The sequence below is a fragment of the Micropterus dolomieu genome, linkage group LG19 (genome assembly GCF_021292245.1).
Source record: "Micropterus dolomieu isolate WLL.071019.BEF.003 ecotype Adirondacks linkage group LG19, ASM2129224v1, whole genome shotgun sequence".
NCBI lineage: Eukaryota > Metazoa > Chordata > Actinopteri > Centrarchiformes > Centrarchidae > Micropterus > Micropterus dolomieu.
The window spans coordinates 28,641,383-28,657,628 of record NC_060168.1 but is presented as its reverse complement, the minus strand read 5'-3'; the positions used below and the strand labels follow the sequence as shown (position 1 = coordinate 28,657,628).

The 16,246-nt window shown below is 39.1% G+C and overlaps 1 protein-coding gene across 1 annotated transcript in view; it reads right to left on the bottom strand.

The window, feature by feature from the left end:
* spata5 (spermatogenesis associated 5) overlaps positions 1–16,034 on the bottom strand; it is a 113,449-nt gene extending 97,415 nt beyond the window's left edge. Inside the window, exons 1-10 of the mRNA XM_046031268.1 lie at positions 15,763–16,034; positions 14,470–14,594; positions 14,082–14,239; positions 13,075–13,133; positions 11,821–12,477; positions 11,560–11,689; positions 11,288–11,344; positions 10,763–10,886; positions 8,196–8,297; positions 7,716–7,869 (exon numbers count right to left, since the gene is read on the bottom strand). Coding sequence (XP_045887224.1) covers positions 7,716–7,869; positions 8,196–8,297; positions 10,763–10,886; positions 11,288–11,344; positions 11,560–11,689; positions 11,821–12,477; positions 13,075–13,133; positions 14,082–14,239; positions 14,470–14,594; positions 15,763–15,937 — 1,741 coding nt within the window. The 5' untranslated portion in view covers positions 15,938–16,034. The remainder of the gene's footprint in view (positions 1–7,715; positions 7,870–8,195; positions 8,298–10,762; positions 10,887–11,287; positions 11,345–11,559; positions 11,690–11,820; positions 12,478–13,074; positions 13,134–14,081; positions 14,240–14,469; positions 14,595–15,762) is intronic.
* Positions 16,035–16,246: the final 212 nt, after the last annotated feature.

Here is a 16,246-nt window from a genome sequence, read left to right as displayed (position 1 = left end):
CAACACAATTTAATCAGAACCTTATGTGGACTCATTTTCTTCTTCTTTTTTGTACTCCTCCTTTCCAGAATACTTTGAATTCGCCAGAGATCTAGTGGGAATTGAGAAAAAAAGGGGGCCCCTAAATGTACAAGAATGCGCATTTGCAAAACATCACACCAGGGGCCAAACTAGGTATGGAACAGAAGGGAGAACTCATTTCACAGAGTTGTGGTTGACCAGGGAGAAGAGAGGAGAACTGTTATTTGTGGTTTTTCAACAGGGATGATCTTAATTATGTGGGTCAACCTTCCCCCAGATCAAGGCCTTCAGGGGTCGCCTCTGCTGACCCTCACACCAAATTGGCCCCTTTTAATAAAGAATCAAACCTCTAAATAATAAAACATTATATGCAGAGATGCTTAAACTTCAAAGTGCTTTATGTACAACATAAAAAGAATCTTGAATGGTAATGAGTGGGAACTGTGTGTTTATGTTCCACAACAGAGTACAGTCATAGTTTTCCAGTACTCAAGGGTATTGGTCACTATGGTCATCAACACAACATGAGGAGGGCATACTGTACACTGTAATCAAATACAGCACCTCTGAAGACTAGCGATGTCCCAAGCTGATGCTCAGGATGGGGGAAAACAAGACCGATATATGTCAGCATGGATGCAAGAGCAGCCACGTTCGGGTAAAAATGTGCGACGTACTATACCTCTAAAGATCTTCTCTTGGTACGCAACTGCATTTGAACGTCAGTAAAATCCTATCCAAAGCTTCCAGACAACACAGATCCACAGGAGAGCCTAGACGATTAATAGGCCTAACATATATTAGCCAATGTTAGCCTCTCACAGATATTTTGATATCGGCATGTATGTCAGTGGATAGGTAACAAAAACTCACAGTACAGAAATGCCACATATGTTAACAGTAGTTTAGAAACGCTTTCTTCCTCAGTTTGTCCACCATTCTTTATGGCAACCAATTTAAGGGATCGTTTTTAAATATATATTTTGATAATGTGCTTATGTTGAAAAAAATAATATATATTACTGTCCGTACAGAAGCAAACTCGTCAACAACGTCTGAGATTTGCCCTCAACTTCCAGAGAGGAAGAAAATAAATGAGGCAGGAAGTGTACGGTGGTTACGTTCCAGTAGAAGACTTCAAAAGGGAAACCTCACAGAGCTCCATTGTCAGAGACAGCAGATCATCACCCACATAGTCCAGGAAGGTGTGTCAAAAGAAGTCTGCACTTCAACAGTGCATTCCACATTTCAACAGGGAAGAATCAGGACTGTGTGTAGCATTATGTTGTACTGTGTAGCGCTGTATCGAACACCGACAAGCTCAAGCCACAGCTCTCCAACAATGCTGTCCTCAGATGAATTGAGAAATACTTTCAGCATTACACTTTTACGAAACCGCAGAAACGTTTTCATTACTCGCTGGGGCTTCCTGAACACTCTTTGCACCTGTATTTACAATACCCAACATCTGTTCCCGGAGCTGAAACAGCACAATATGTGCTCTTGAAGCGCGCACACACACACACAAACACACAGAGACAGACAAAGACAGACAAAGACAAATACACGTGCTCACACACTCCAAACGTGGAAAATATGTGCAGGCATACACACACATGCGCACGCACACATACAGTACATGCTACAGAGCACACACACACACACACACACACACACACACAGCTGTCTCTGGGTAAAGGTAAGTGCTGGGGTTAAGGAGTACAAGCAGCACATTTCCGGATTTTATAAACAGAGGCCTCAAATAAACTTCACATGCTGATCCGACTGATAATTATGTGACCTGTCCTGAAATGTAAAAGTGTCTTTAAAAGGACAGACGAGTTGGGAAAAGCGCTTTATAAGGCAAAGCTGCTGCTGTAAACATCAGCGAGCATTTAGCAGTGTTTGGCCCATTGAGTTTTCTACTGCAGAATTTATATCAAACACACAAAACACGGCTCATTTTTGACGACGTTTTTCTTCCCCATTTGTGTAGTAAGTATTTAGGTTTGGAGGATTGAAGTGTGTTAGGCAAATCACTTCACACAATTACCGAGTAAATCATTTAGGCCGTTTAGTCTAAGTTGGAGAAGTGGATGTTAAATATTGAGCCTGATCTTTGCCGACAAATAAGAGGCTAACCAAAAAGCTTTCAGCTGACAAAGTGCAGAGCTGTGTGTTTATTATTCCAAATAATCAATTTTACTGGCCTTTTTGTTCCAGTGGGCTTCCCCTGTTTAGAGAGGCTTGTAAACAGTGTGTCCGGATGTGGCACAAACCAAACAAGCACACAGACGCATATACACTTGAACAAATGTGAGCCCTCACACACACAATTTATACTGTTTAGACTGTGGAAATGAGTCATCTGCTAGCACCGGCATCAGTTGAACGGCAACAGGACGACAGAGAGACGCCCAGAGTCTGTGAGGCTCCACAAGACCACATGATAGCTTTCAATACCACACAAAACACCTAGAGGGATTCATTATGAAGAGCTGTTTTGTGTGATGAGATGGGAACACAGTCAATGTAATGTAAGGAGAAATAAGATCAAAAGAAATCAGTGACTCTGTGGTTATATCGGAGGAAATCTTTCCGTGGATCCGGCAAACATATAAATACAACACCTTCAGCTGGCTGTCTCCTTATTGTTTGAATGAGCACATCGCCAAATTTGCCAATTTCTTCTTCTTTTGTTCTATATACACAGTATAAGCAATAGGTTCTGCAACAGCTACCTGTGGCTTCGTCTTTATATAATGTTCTTAACGGATCTGGATGTGCAAATTCTAACACAATGGATCTTAATCTTTTTGGCTTGTGAACCCTTGTTGAAGGTTAGGGCTTCAGTTTGTACATGAGAATGATTTTTCCTTCACAGGTAGTTTCATTTTAAGGCTCTTTATAGGCCTGAGGAGGTGAAAGTATCCAGTAGTAAAAAAAAAAAAAATAAGGAAATATTAGGGGAATAAATCACTTTAACAACCTCAAATTTATCTTGGGATTCCCAGTTTGGGAACCACTGTTCTAATACACACAACGTCTCTGCGACTGCTTTTTTTCTTTTTAAAGCGAGTTACCTTCATCTAGGCTTCTTTCTCATTACACTGCTGTATTACTGCACTAGGATTTCCTTGGTCGTGAAAAGTCTCAATCAATTGGCTTTGTAAATCTGCATTAGACAGTCCACTCTGGATTAAGTCAAGTTAGTTTAATTTATATATCCCAGAATCACAAATTTCTCTCAGAGTGCTTTAGAACCTTTTCTCAATTTGGATAAGGTAAAATGCATATAAAACACCCTAAACAATAAAGTAAACTCAACTTTAAATGACATAAAATATAATATTACATAAAATGTCGTATAACTTTAGAACAATTTATTTGAATTTTACCAAATATCAAACTTTCTTTGCACCTTTTAATAGCTGAAAGATGGCAGGATTTGAGAAGACTATGACAATGGATTTGGAGCAGTGGTGCAGCAGTTCTGCAGCTAACAAGCAATAAAACATGGGACTTCTACAATGGTTCTATCTGTGTGTGCCTATCCAGTAATAGCGTGCGTGCTGACACACGTCTGACATAAAGTCAGCATGACGTGACGAGGAGCTACATCAGATACAACAGAAACACTGTCAGAAAAATATTTATAAATAGAGTTACTGGTGTGCAGGCTGTACATTTTTCTGCTGTGACTAACACAGTCCAGCAAATCATTTTAATGTGTACACAAATCTGTCAACCTGCAAGAAACCGTGATGGAAGCCATGTCCAGACACAGTATCTGAGACAGAGAGAGTAGAGTACAGACAGAGTTAGTGAGTAGTGAGTCTGATTAAAGGTCAACATCCACAACTACAAAGAGATGTAGTTTAATTGCTGCGAAGAGTTTGAGTAGTTATAAAATCCTGACAGGGTTATTAATTTAGAAGTAAAGAAATGACGGTACTAGCACATTAAATCTCTATAGCTGAGTAGACCCTAGAATTCAGATCAGTGAATCTGAATGGAAGTCAGTCTATCTGCCCTCCATGCTGAAATTACATTCACTGCTTGTTTACCCCCCAGCAATATAAGATTTGCCCACTAGAGGTCCTCAGTTAGGGTTACTACAGTACAGCTTCAGTTGGTCTGACCTTTCGTCCGGTGGCGATGAGCAGTGAAGCAATGATAAAAGGAATAAAAGTATAGAGTTTTGAGATACTTTGATTTGTAATTTTTCATTGTTCTGCTGCAAACATTATATATCTACAGCAACTATACCTTCATCAAACATTATCAGACCATTAAAAAATACTTAATATTCTTTAATACCTTACATTTTGAGGTTATCTAGAAGATGGGTTCTCAAGCTGAGGGTTGGGCACCTCCATTTGGTCGCAAGATTATTAACAAAGTAGTTAATTAGAAGAACATTTCAACTACACAAATGCATTTCATTTTTCCCCCGACTTTTTACAAATCTTGTCAATAACTTAAGAGAATTACTTCCTCTGAAAGCTGGAGGCCTTTCGTTTAATTTATCCCTCATCTGTCAGAAAATTGTAATTTTGGTTTTTCAGTTTTACAGCAAATGTACATGTAAACATGATGGTGCCTTCTTAATACTAAGAGGAATTCCTGTTTTTTCTCCACGGGTCTAAAAATCCTATCTTTCATTAAGGGATCACGATGTTCAACCTGGATCCACTCGGTCAGTGCACATAATGTAAAGTACAGATTTTCATAATGATTTGTGTGCTCAGTGGAGGCTTAAAAGGGATTTGAGATTACCTCGATGAAAGAGAATAATAGATCTGGTATGAGTGTGCTCTAGCATTACATTCAATTTCAACCTGGCTGATCCGTGATCAACTGTAATTAAGTTCTGATTATATAACACATCTGTCGTCAAGACGTTGTTTCTGGCACTTGGTACAATTCAGACTGGACAAACAAAAACTCCCCTAATGACATCAAGATTTCCATCCATTCTTATGCACACACAAACATGCTTGCTAAGAGAAAAACGCATACACAGAAAACAGCCACTTGGCCTTGGTCATCTTTCCCTCTGCCTTTCTCCAGAGATGAAGAATTGATTCAAATAGTCTCTGATCTATAAGAAGGTTGGTATTGTACTAAAGGCAGGATGTGAATCCCCCCACCACAACATGCTTCTTGTGTGTGCGTGCATCTAAATTTAAAGTCATAAGCGTGTTTGTGTGCATGCCTGCATCCCTGCAGCTGTGCAAGGTAAGGATCTTATGTGTGACCCTCGCCCGTCTCAGCAGTCACCTTTATCCCCCCTTTTTTAGTTTTCAGGAAGCAGTGCGTCGGAGCATACGTTCCCCCAGCAGCTCATTGTTACCTGAGCAGCAGAAGGAAACAACTGCAGTTCCTACTTGATGTGTTTTTTGCCTCTTTGGCTTTTGTTCCTTTCAATGAAAGCAAAGAAGGAAAAAACAGATATCAGCTTGTGGGTACATGTGTGTATGCGTGTTTTGTGTGGCTGTATGTGTCTTTTTCTATAGATCCAAGCAATGTGTGGTGGTATGAGGGCTTGGTAAGGGGGGTCTTTACCCAATCAGTCAAACTCACACAAACGCACACACACATACAAAGTTAGTAACACACAGTCAAACCTCTGTTTACAACCTTTCAACTTTGTTTTACTCCCTGCAGTATCTAAACAATGGATCAAATGAGTATGTGTATGTGAAAGGGGTCGCTTGTAGTGTTACAATTATCACCCAACTCTGTTCGACGAAGCATTTCAGCGTCTTTAGGCAAACAACTTTAACGTTTAGGTCCATTCTCACCGCTCTCTTCAACGCTGCTTTCCTAAAATGCTAACACATGGAGTTGAATATTAATTCTACTATTTTCAATTTCCTGACCATTATCGTACATACAGAGTATCAAACAACACCATGATTGCAAATATTATCGTGTGAAGTGCTGACTAGTAAATAGCTGAAAATCACATTATTGCTTAGCTAACTGAATTTGTGATGGCTAGCAGTTACATATTTGCATTAATATGGCAAGCTTTGCTACCTAAAAAAAGATATCTCTAAAACCATTGTTCACATGCCTTTTCATTTTATTTAGTGATATACATTTGTCATTTGTTTCATATGTATTAACACTAAAGCTTAGATAGTTAGCTAAATAGCTAAGAAAGATAGAAATATAAAGATAGAAAGATAAATAGGTAAATGTTAGACTGCTAGCTAATTTTCTAGATAGATATTCATCCTTTGCATAAAGCCAGATTTCATTGTAACCTCTAATGGAATTGCATGTGGATGTGAAGAGATTTGACCCACAACTCCCACCTTACAACTGTATTTGTAACAACCTCAGTTGGCATTTTTTTGCACTTTATTCCAAAATTGAATGAGCCGGCAGAAAGAAGCATTAAATGCATGCTGTATCTGTTAGTTCTACGGTGGCGTACTTGGGAGGGCCTGTGTTTGTCTAGTGATTTGGGTTTGGAGATTTTTGGGGAAGCGAGCATAGTCAAACGGGGTTGGGGAGGTTGTTGTCTCCCTCCGGGGAGTGAGGAGGTTTTTCAGAAAATGCTGCCAGTCACGTCTGGCCCTCTGCAGACAGTAAATCACGCTCTTTGCCGGAGTGCTTCCGCACAGCAGGCCCAGCTCCCTCCTTAGCTGGAAATGCAATACGCCACATACCCCAGGCACAGGGACCACCCAGGAGGCATATGGGGTCACACACAGAAAAACAAATGTGCATGTGCTCGTATAATCACACAAACTCCCACAATCAAGCACATTCAGATACACACACATACTGTATATAAGCTAATATGCTTGTCCTCTGGATGTGAGGTGGATTGGTTTGTGGCATTAGGGGTGAGTGGGCAAAGGAATTTCACAACAAGTGGTGGTTTCAGTGGTTTCTCTCAATGGGATCTGAATACCGCAGAAACCCCCAACTTCCTCTTTGGCAAATATCAAAAGATGGTTGACCCTCTGTGTTCAAAGGCGCAGCAGACACGAAAACATCTAAAAATAATTGTTAAAAACTAATTTAGGAAGAAATAAGGCACTAGGAATTGTGTTACAAGGAGAGGTGGGGTTGAATGTATCTAAAGCTCAATAACAAAACTGTAGTTCGGATGCTATTTGTTTGCTGGTTGGATGCCCACGAGGCAAACCAAACTGCTAAAAGATGGTGTGCAGTTTTTGGTCAGCTGCCATGTGCGACTTTGTTTTGGTTTCCCAAATGATGTTGTTTCGGGAAATACAGAGAGGAAATCAAAATAAAGAGTAACACAACTGAGTAGTTGTGGATGTTCTTGTTTTCAGTGGCATTTCTATAAAATAGATTTATGACTTTGTCATAACGTGTAGCTGAATTTCTAGAAACACTATTTGTCAAAATCTATCAATCTCAAATGTGAATGTACCAGGTTTTGTGCAACATTTGATGTTCAAAACTCAACTTAACAAATTCTTATAATAACCCAAGAAACGTGTGTTTCCTTACTGGGACATTTTGTACATCATGTAGCCCAGAAGAGTGAGAAGAGAAGGGGATGATATGTGAAAAACACTGCAGACCATATTCACAGACTGAGCACAAGGTACCCACCCTCACCATCCCAAGACATTTTTCTACCACTAAGAAACATGTGTTTTTAAATTCCAAAGTATTTTGACAGTAGGAACGTGTTTACTTGCCTGCTTCTTTGCAAACAGCTGCAAGGTCTGCTCCTACGTATCCATGGGCGGCGTCGGCCAGCTGCGTCAGCTCTTCGGTGGTGGCACTGCACGGTACAAAACCCAGCTGCTTCTGCAAAATATCTGCACGCTCGCCAGCACTAGGAACTCCCACCTGCCATTATGAAATCAATAAAACAATAGATTGTAGGACACAAAGAAACCTAGAAGGAACCTTGAGGAACACCAAACCACAAACAAGATTTCCAGCAGTGTTATCATTGTTATCAGTGATCATACAAACAAACAAATGTCCTCAAAAGCAGACATTTTAAACACTATGTTAATATTTTTTACCATGAAGATTCACAATAGGCAAACAGGAGAGTGATGAATGAGCACACATGGTTGGTGGGTTATAACAGAGGAATAAGCTGAACACATATCTGATAGACAGTCTTTTTACCACCAACTTCCTTTACAGTGTGTGGAAACACACACCTCTAGTTCCTTGTCAAATCGTCCTGGTCGGCGCAGGGCGGGGTCGAGGGCATGAGGCCGGTTTGTGGCCCCAAGGACCAACAGCTGACCTGAGTGACCCTCCTGAAAGGACAGGAAAATGTGTAAAGATCCTAGTGTCATGCTATAATACAGTTTTATGTTATTGTGCTGCTTTAAACAAACTGAATGAGCATAACTGTATACAGAATAATGTGTGTAAATGTGTTTATCCATATTGTATTTTCCTTGAAAGTCAGTATCTAATGGATTCATTTGTGAGGCATCAATATGTGACTTTATATAAAGACATTAAAGAGGTCATATTGTGCTCATTTTAAGGTTCATAATTGTATTTAGGGGCTGTACCAGAATATGTTTACATGGTAAGCACCAATTTTTGTCATATTGCACACTACTCAGGCACCTCGTTTCACCCTGTGTGTTGGACACTCTGTTTTACCTACCGAGTGAGGCATCTCACTTCTATCCAATCTTTATTGCCTAGATAAGGACTACTAGCCATCAGAAGCAGAGTAGGGCAGGTCCTGACAAGCGATTTTTTAAAAATGGCTGCTTTCGCTAGTAACCACTTTCAGTTCAGCTGTACATGTTTCCGGACCAGCTTCACGACCTAGACTGGAGCAAGATCTGTTTTAGGCAGTTCAGAATCAGTGTTTTCTGTGGGAAATGGTAACTCCCTTTGGGGTAGGCTTTGGGCTTTTTCACTTTGGAAACCCATTACATGCACAAAATAGATTTATAAAACAAAAAAATGAAAGGGGGAAAGCCAAAAAGCATAATATGACCTCTTTAAGCCAAGTCCTTTTGCCTGCCTACTATATGAACTTGGTTGGGGTTACACATTAGTAAGGTGATATCAGTGCTAGAAGTTATTATTATATATAAAAATATATTTTGGGGCCTTTTTCAGACAGTGACAGATACCAACCAAGAGATACCAACATACAACCATTGTACACGGTTGGAATCATAATTGCAATTATGTTGTCTTCACCACTGGGCCAGGAGGACGCCCCTAAATTTATACAATTTAAGAAAGTAGTCTACATATATTTCAATATTTAGGAAGATCTAATGTGACTCCAGGTAACACATTGAAGTTGAAGGTTAATTTCCAGTGAAAACTATTGAAGTTGGAGAGCGTTACTCCCACTGCTGTGGTAGTTCCAGGACTGCTTTTTAAAACTACCAAAAGTGTAAAAATACCAGATGATGGACTGGTACATTTTAAACTACCACTGCCAAATCTGCTGTGCTGGCAAAGATATACACTAGGAATTACATGCAAACTGTTGCTTTGAGTCATCAATATCGACTTCCTCAGAGCTAGTAAAACAGCTTTATATTTAACTTGACCATGCATTTGTAACTCTTTCCAGTTAGTTTTCATAAACAAAGCCTCAAAGAATATTTGACCCCAGTCTCATGCTAAACTGTCCTGTGTTTCTTGGGGTGGTCTGGTTCCAAGATGAGAATTTTCTTTTTCCACCTTTCAATACCGCAGGGAGCATTGAAACACAAATAAATTATAGCGCGAGAAAGAATGCCGAGAAGCAGGAAGTGTTTTCTCTACATTCCGCAAACCAATCAGTGCTGATGACCATCATCTGGTCTGGAAAACAGACAGGACCAGGGAGCACGCAGACCGTTTGTGTATGTGTGTAAAATCACCAATCCAAATGAGGGCTCTTTTCTGCCTGGGCACATGGAGATGTACTTTGCTGATACAGTTATGCCAAATTGGCAGGTCATGGCAACCTTAGGTGATTTGTTTCCCAGGCTCCCATTGGGTGTGTGTGGGGGGAATCATCTTTTTTCTCATCAGGCACTGACAGAGCGTTCAGAGGACAAACAACACCCCAGAGATACAACCCACAGTGTCTGAAGGGCGTCCAGCATGCATAGATGGTTTCTGCATGACAATCTGCATTTCCAATGAGGACATTTCCTGACAGAGCCACGTTCTGCGGCAGAAAGCCATATTCTTAAGTCATGTGTATGCTGATCAAGCATTTGTTGGTCAAATGTAAAGCAGACCTCCTTGTAATAATGCTACTGATGCAAAAACACTGTTGGTTGATGGAATAAGGAAAAGACATGTAGCTGTCTATTTCACGCTCGAAGAGCTGGCCAAGTAAAAAAAAAAAGGACACATAGAAGCAGCTATCATCACCCAGTGTATAGCTTTAAAGTAGAGCGGAAACAGTTAGTTGATTTATCGATTAGTTGACTTACAGAAAATGCATCTGTAATCATATTGATGATCAATTTAGTATTTAAAACATTTTAAAGTAAAAACGGCAAAGAAAATTGATATGAGATGTGAACATTTTCTAGTCTTCTTTGTTTTGTTTTTAACAGTAAACTGAAATTAAGATTAATTAAGAAAATAATTGGTAGATTTGTCAAAAATGAAAATGTTCGTTAGTTGCAGCCCTAGCTTACAGATAATTTACTAACTCAAATGTGGATTAGGGTGAAGGCTATTATTTCAACCTAAGAATTGTTAAGATGTACTGTGGTAGAAAGACAAAAAGGATCCTTACTGAACCGATCCCGTCCATCAGAGTCAGGAGAGAAGCAACGACTCGTTTCTCCACCTCATTCTGCGCTCCCTCTCGCTTTGGGCACAAAGCATCCAGCTCATCAATAAAGATTATTGCAGGTTGTCTGCAAATCAGGTGAAAATGTGAAAAAAAAACATTATACACCAACACTCCACATGATGTTTATAAAATGGTCCAACAAGACAGTAAGAACCAAAATCACAAGCTGATGACATACTGCAAAACCTTTTTCACATAATTTTTAAGGAACAAAGTGTTAAATTAAATCAATTAAATGTGCCTGATGTTTGATTTTAGACTGTGAGCACATGAGCTTTTTACAACTGATATTTATTACAAACAAATACAAGAAATATAATATAAGCAATAAACACATTAAAAGATAGATGCCAACAAAAAGAAAACACTGTTTTGAATATACATAAAGAAGTTTAAGTGCCACACTAGGAGCATGGCGAAGATGAATTTATGGGCATGGTCAGCTGGATTAACTATAAAGTTTACCTCTGAGCTGCCTCAGTGAATATCTGTCTCAGCCTTGCTTCTGTTTCACCATAGAATCTGCAAAGACATAAAACAACATATCATACATATATATAAATAGTAAGTAAATAAATTAATCTACTGTATCATCTAATTATGGCTTCCGTTCACACGCAGTGCAGTGTGCATTATAATACTTTTCTTCATAGAGAATAAAATCCCCCCATATATATATATATAAATTCTGGGACAAAAAAAGAGATTTTTTTCATTTTGGGGCAAAATGACCATACTTGCTCATGATCTCTGGGCCATTGATCACCGTCATGTGAGCTCCAATCTCATTGGCTATGGCTCGTCCAATCATAGTCTTTCCTGTGCCAGGGGGACCATACAAAAGTATTCCTCGGGGAGGAGGGATCCCTGCATAGAAAATGTATGTTAATCGCTATTGACTAATTTTTTTGGATTGACTTACAAAAACATCTATATCACCTTACATATTAATGGTTTTAAAGTAATGCATGCATGTGGAATGATATTGCGTGACCTACCATACTTGGAGAACAGCTCTGGGTGTTTCAGAGGAAGCTCAATAGTCTCTCTGATGACATCCAAATGGCTGCTGAGCCCACCAATCATACTGTATGTGACCTTTGACCTTTGAGCTCCTGAATCCGGATGCTCCTGTCCTGCTTTGTCTCTGAAACTGACTTTAGTGGAGCAGGAAAGACAGTAAAAGATGTCACTACTTTGTGCACCACCAGGGGGCGCTGTGGGGATTTTCTCTGCTTGCTCTGCACTAACAGAGCCCTCCAGACTGACAGCATCCTCTGCTGACTCTACAGGAGGATTCTGGGAGTTGTATGAAGGAGTATAGGGACCAGGGGGTGAGGAGAGAGAAGGGATGTGCGCTGGTCGGCATGGTGTGCTGGCTGTAGGCCCGGGCTCTCCAGATGTGCTTGGTGCCCCGTCAGCATTGTTGTCATCTACAGTGAGCAAGCTGAGATGCAGCGATAGGTCGGCTGACGTGGAGTCCGCTACCGAGTTCATCACGGAGGATTCTTCTGTGTCAGGGCCCAGTCCTGGAGGAGGAGCTGGTCTGTGGAGGGTGACACCGTCCTCCCCTCTTATGGTCTCAACCCGGAAACTGCATGACCGGCCAAAGTAGGACAGGGAGATGACACTTCCAGGCAAAATGATGTTCCCAACTGGCACAAGACAGACAAACCAGTAGGGTTATTCCACCAAAGGAAACAGGGCGGTCTGGACAGTAACACTGAACATAAACTGAAATTCAAAACCAGGACACAGCCAAATAGGGTTAATGTACAGGTCTTAGAGTCTGAGGTGTATGGGTAATGGGTGAGAAACATTACTTCATGTTTACTGCAGAAGGACAGAACAATAGATACAAAAACAGCAGCTCATACTGTTGTCACATTTAAGACCTCATATTACTATAAATACGTATATACAGAGCAAACTATTGTAAATAATTCATAAATGCCCCAGATCAGCTTCTGTATTCGCTAAAAACATTTCTCTATTCTCAGTCCATCAGAAGACTGCAACGCGTTTCCAACTTAAAGCAGTTAACTTAAATAAATAAAAAATTTAAAAAGCTACATACTCAAACTTTTCTTTGGATTTTCCTGTTCGGTTACAAAGTGACCTTCATTATGACCAGTGACAGCCAGTTATGTTTAATATTGCATTTTGTACGATTCCCAGCCTTACTCTACTAAAAGTGCTTTCTACTGAGGTGCCAATAAACATGCAACAATGTGAAGAAGTGACTGACTTACCCAGAGACCTCAGAAAGAAGTTCTTGAACTCATCTGTCTCAACTGTGTCATCTTTTGACCTGAATGAAAGTTATATGGATGTTAAAATCAACTACACACATTTTCTAAACTATTATATACAAGATATACATAACATACAACTTTGTTTAACCAGGACAGTGCCCTACTGACTATTCTAGGAGTAGCACCACATAAAACATAACACATAGTTGCATATAAAATAGACTTATAATGAATAAAATATGAAAAGATTCATGAAGGCTCGCAAAATACAGAAGATTAAGCTAAGTAAGTAACAACAATAAATATATATGTATTATAACAAGTAATATTAAAAATATATGCCGTAGTTAAAGATTATCACAAATAAACGCATAAAATGGATAAATAATATCTATTTTGGAATTTCAGCTGCAGTTACGAGGATGACCAGCAGATGGTAGTCTTGACCTGAAATACACTAACAATACAAATATTGTTGCACTGCAGTACATCATTACATTGACTTAATCACATATCACTTCATTAGCTTTTTGTATTGGGATTTAACATTTCATATGCAGCTATTCATGAATAAAATTTCTATAGAAACTTTTTTTTATTTTATTTTACTAATAGCGCATTTTTATTTCTAAACTAAATTAAAAAATATAGTCTACCTTTGTCTTAATCTACCATTGATTAAAAATGGAAAATATTAGAAACACCTCTTAGTATATCACAATAAAATTCAACTGCACAACCATTTACAGCTTGCAACATAATAATCAATAACCTAATCAATCTAAAACGGCTTTAAAAAAACTGAGAATATTATAAACTTCATGAAGGTAGGATTTTTTGCAGCGTTGTCGTATTAGACTGCATAAGCTAGGTGTGGCTAATAAACTAGCTGCGTGAAGAATAAATATAATTTAGTATAATATGAGGTACAAGGAGAATATGATATGTTAGTATGTATATTACGTATCCTTTAGGCTTTTGGTTAATGAGAACATGAAGGTTACCTGTTATAGAGAACCACCTCCTCAGCCTGAAGCACAGGTCCTGTTAGTGGGTGCAGCATCACCTCATCCCCTGACTTCACTCGGAGGTTATTCTGAGCACATTTCTGAAGGCCAACTTTTCCACCAGGAAAAGAGGCAACCGGCCATCCTAAACACACCTGTAAGACAGAAGAAATAAACAAAGTTTCAGAGCTGCAAATTATTTACATGCAGCTGAAGGTCAGGAAGGTGGCATCCTGAAAACAGGAACCATCCATCAACTAAAGGTTCAAGTACAGTAACACAAAAACAACATTTAATACATTAGTCAGTGGAGCTTTAAAATAAAAACATAACTAAATATCTGACAGCCATACTGATGCAGAAAAGAAGAAAGAGACGACGACACCTCTTGTTGTCCCGTGGGACTCGTCAGTAGGACTGGTCTCCCAATGCATACGCTGGCTGACTTCATTGAGTTGAGGCTCAGTTGGGCTAAAGTTGATCTGCAACATTTGGGTGTTTTGTCATCAGCTGTGAGGAACATTAAAAAAAAATATGATGTGAAATCGTAACAAAAAAGTAACATGGTAAAAAAAAAAAAAAAATCACTCCACATTCAGACTTCACTTAAATCAAAGTGTTTGCTGTAAACGTTCTTTGGTATCAAATATTAATTCTGAGGAACGTTCCTGATTAAATTATCAATGAACATGAAATCTGAAAAAATAATATTAATTTTGTAAAGTTGTAGCCTGTCCAAGTGGTTCTCAGTCTAACTACTTCATATACTACTGAGTTGATCAAACTATAGCAATATTAAGATTTTATATGTTAAATTCTACAAGGTCAACTTTTCCCAATTTTACAAACCAATTAAATAGCTGTTCTGATAATGGAGAGCATTTGATTGGTGTTAGCATACTGGAAATGTGCTCTATTTTGGGTAAATGGTTTAAAAGAAAATTTAAAGTGTAGGTCAAACTATTGTCCAGTTAGCTATTGAATGGACTGGTCAAACAGTGCTGTCTATGAGCAGTGGGAACACTGACGCATAAACATAATACTTTGAGCTTTAGGATGATACATTCACAACTTTTTATTCAGAAGCAGGTGTCTATGTATATATTAATACATGCATTACCTGCTGTAACTCATCCTTCTGTTAATACTTGCAATTAAGAGATTATTTCCTAATGGACATAATCCACAGTCCTCTCTCTGTGCAAAAATACATTTTCAAGTGCAGCTGGTGTTAATTCAGTAGTCTGAAGTAACCAAATCAAGCAAATAAATTCCAAAGATACAGGTATATTGTTGGAATTTAAAATGCCCCCTCTGAGCTGCGGTGGAGAAAAAAGTAACACAAATGAGACTTTCATCCTAAAAAGACATTCACGTGATTTGTGTGGATGAACACCAGCAAATAGCCTCTGAGCTGAAAGCCACTTTCGCCTCAGTCATTTTAAATTCAATGTGCCTGAGTAAAGACACATAACTATGAACAAGGTGTCTCTGTCGTTGCATGCAGATGGAGCTGCAGGTAACGTTACAGTCACAACAGCATTTCAGCATCAAACATCAACACGGGGCATGAAGGACCTGCAGATCGGTTCATTCGTTGAATGCATAACGTTACGCTAAAACTGAACAATGTGCCAAAGACTGAACTACATTTTTAGCTTTATGTGCTTAACGTTACCTTTTTCAATGAAATCGATGACAGTGAATGAGTTGCTGTTTAAACTTTTGCAGCTTCCTCCTTCGTGGCCGGATGTTTGCAGGTTGGAGAAGTCATTGGAGCCCTCCTTCAGTACGAGTGAACTGTCCCCGTCACTCGCTTTTTTCGACTTGCTTTTATTTTTCTTTGAAGACATTTTAATAGTGAAAAGCTTCTACACGTGAACTTGCCAACATGTGTAAACATGGAGCGGTGTTGTAAACTTCCTGGTTAAAGTTTAGTCCCGCCTCCGTTTACCGTAAACCCTCGCATATCTGACAGAAATTTTACTGCAGGCGACATCCTTTTTTATTTATTGCACTGTAAAACATTCTTAAGGTGTTTTGATAACATGAATACCACTAACAACTGATTAAAAAAAGCTTGGTTTTTATTGGGGAAATGCTAACTTTAAGAGCCTGAAACTAATCTGGCTTCGAGAAAAATCTTGCAAAATTGCACAGAA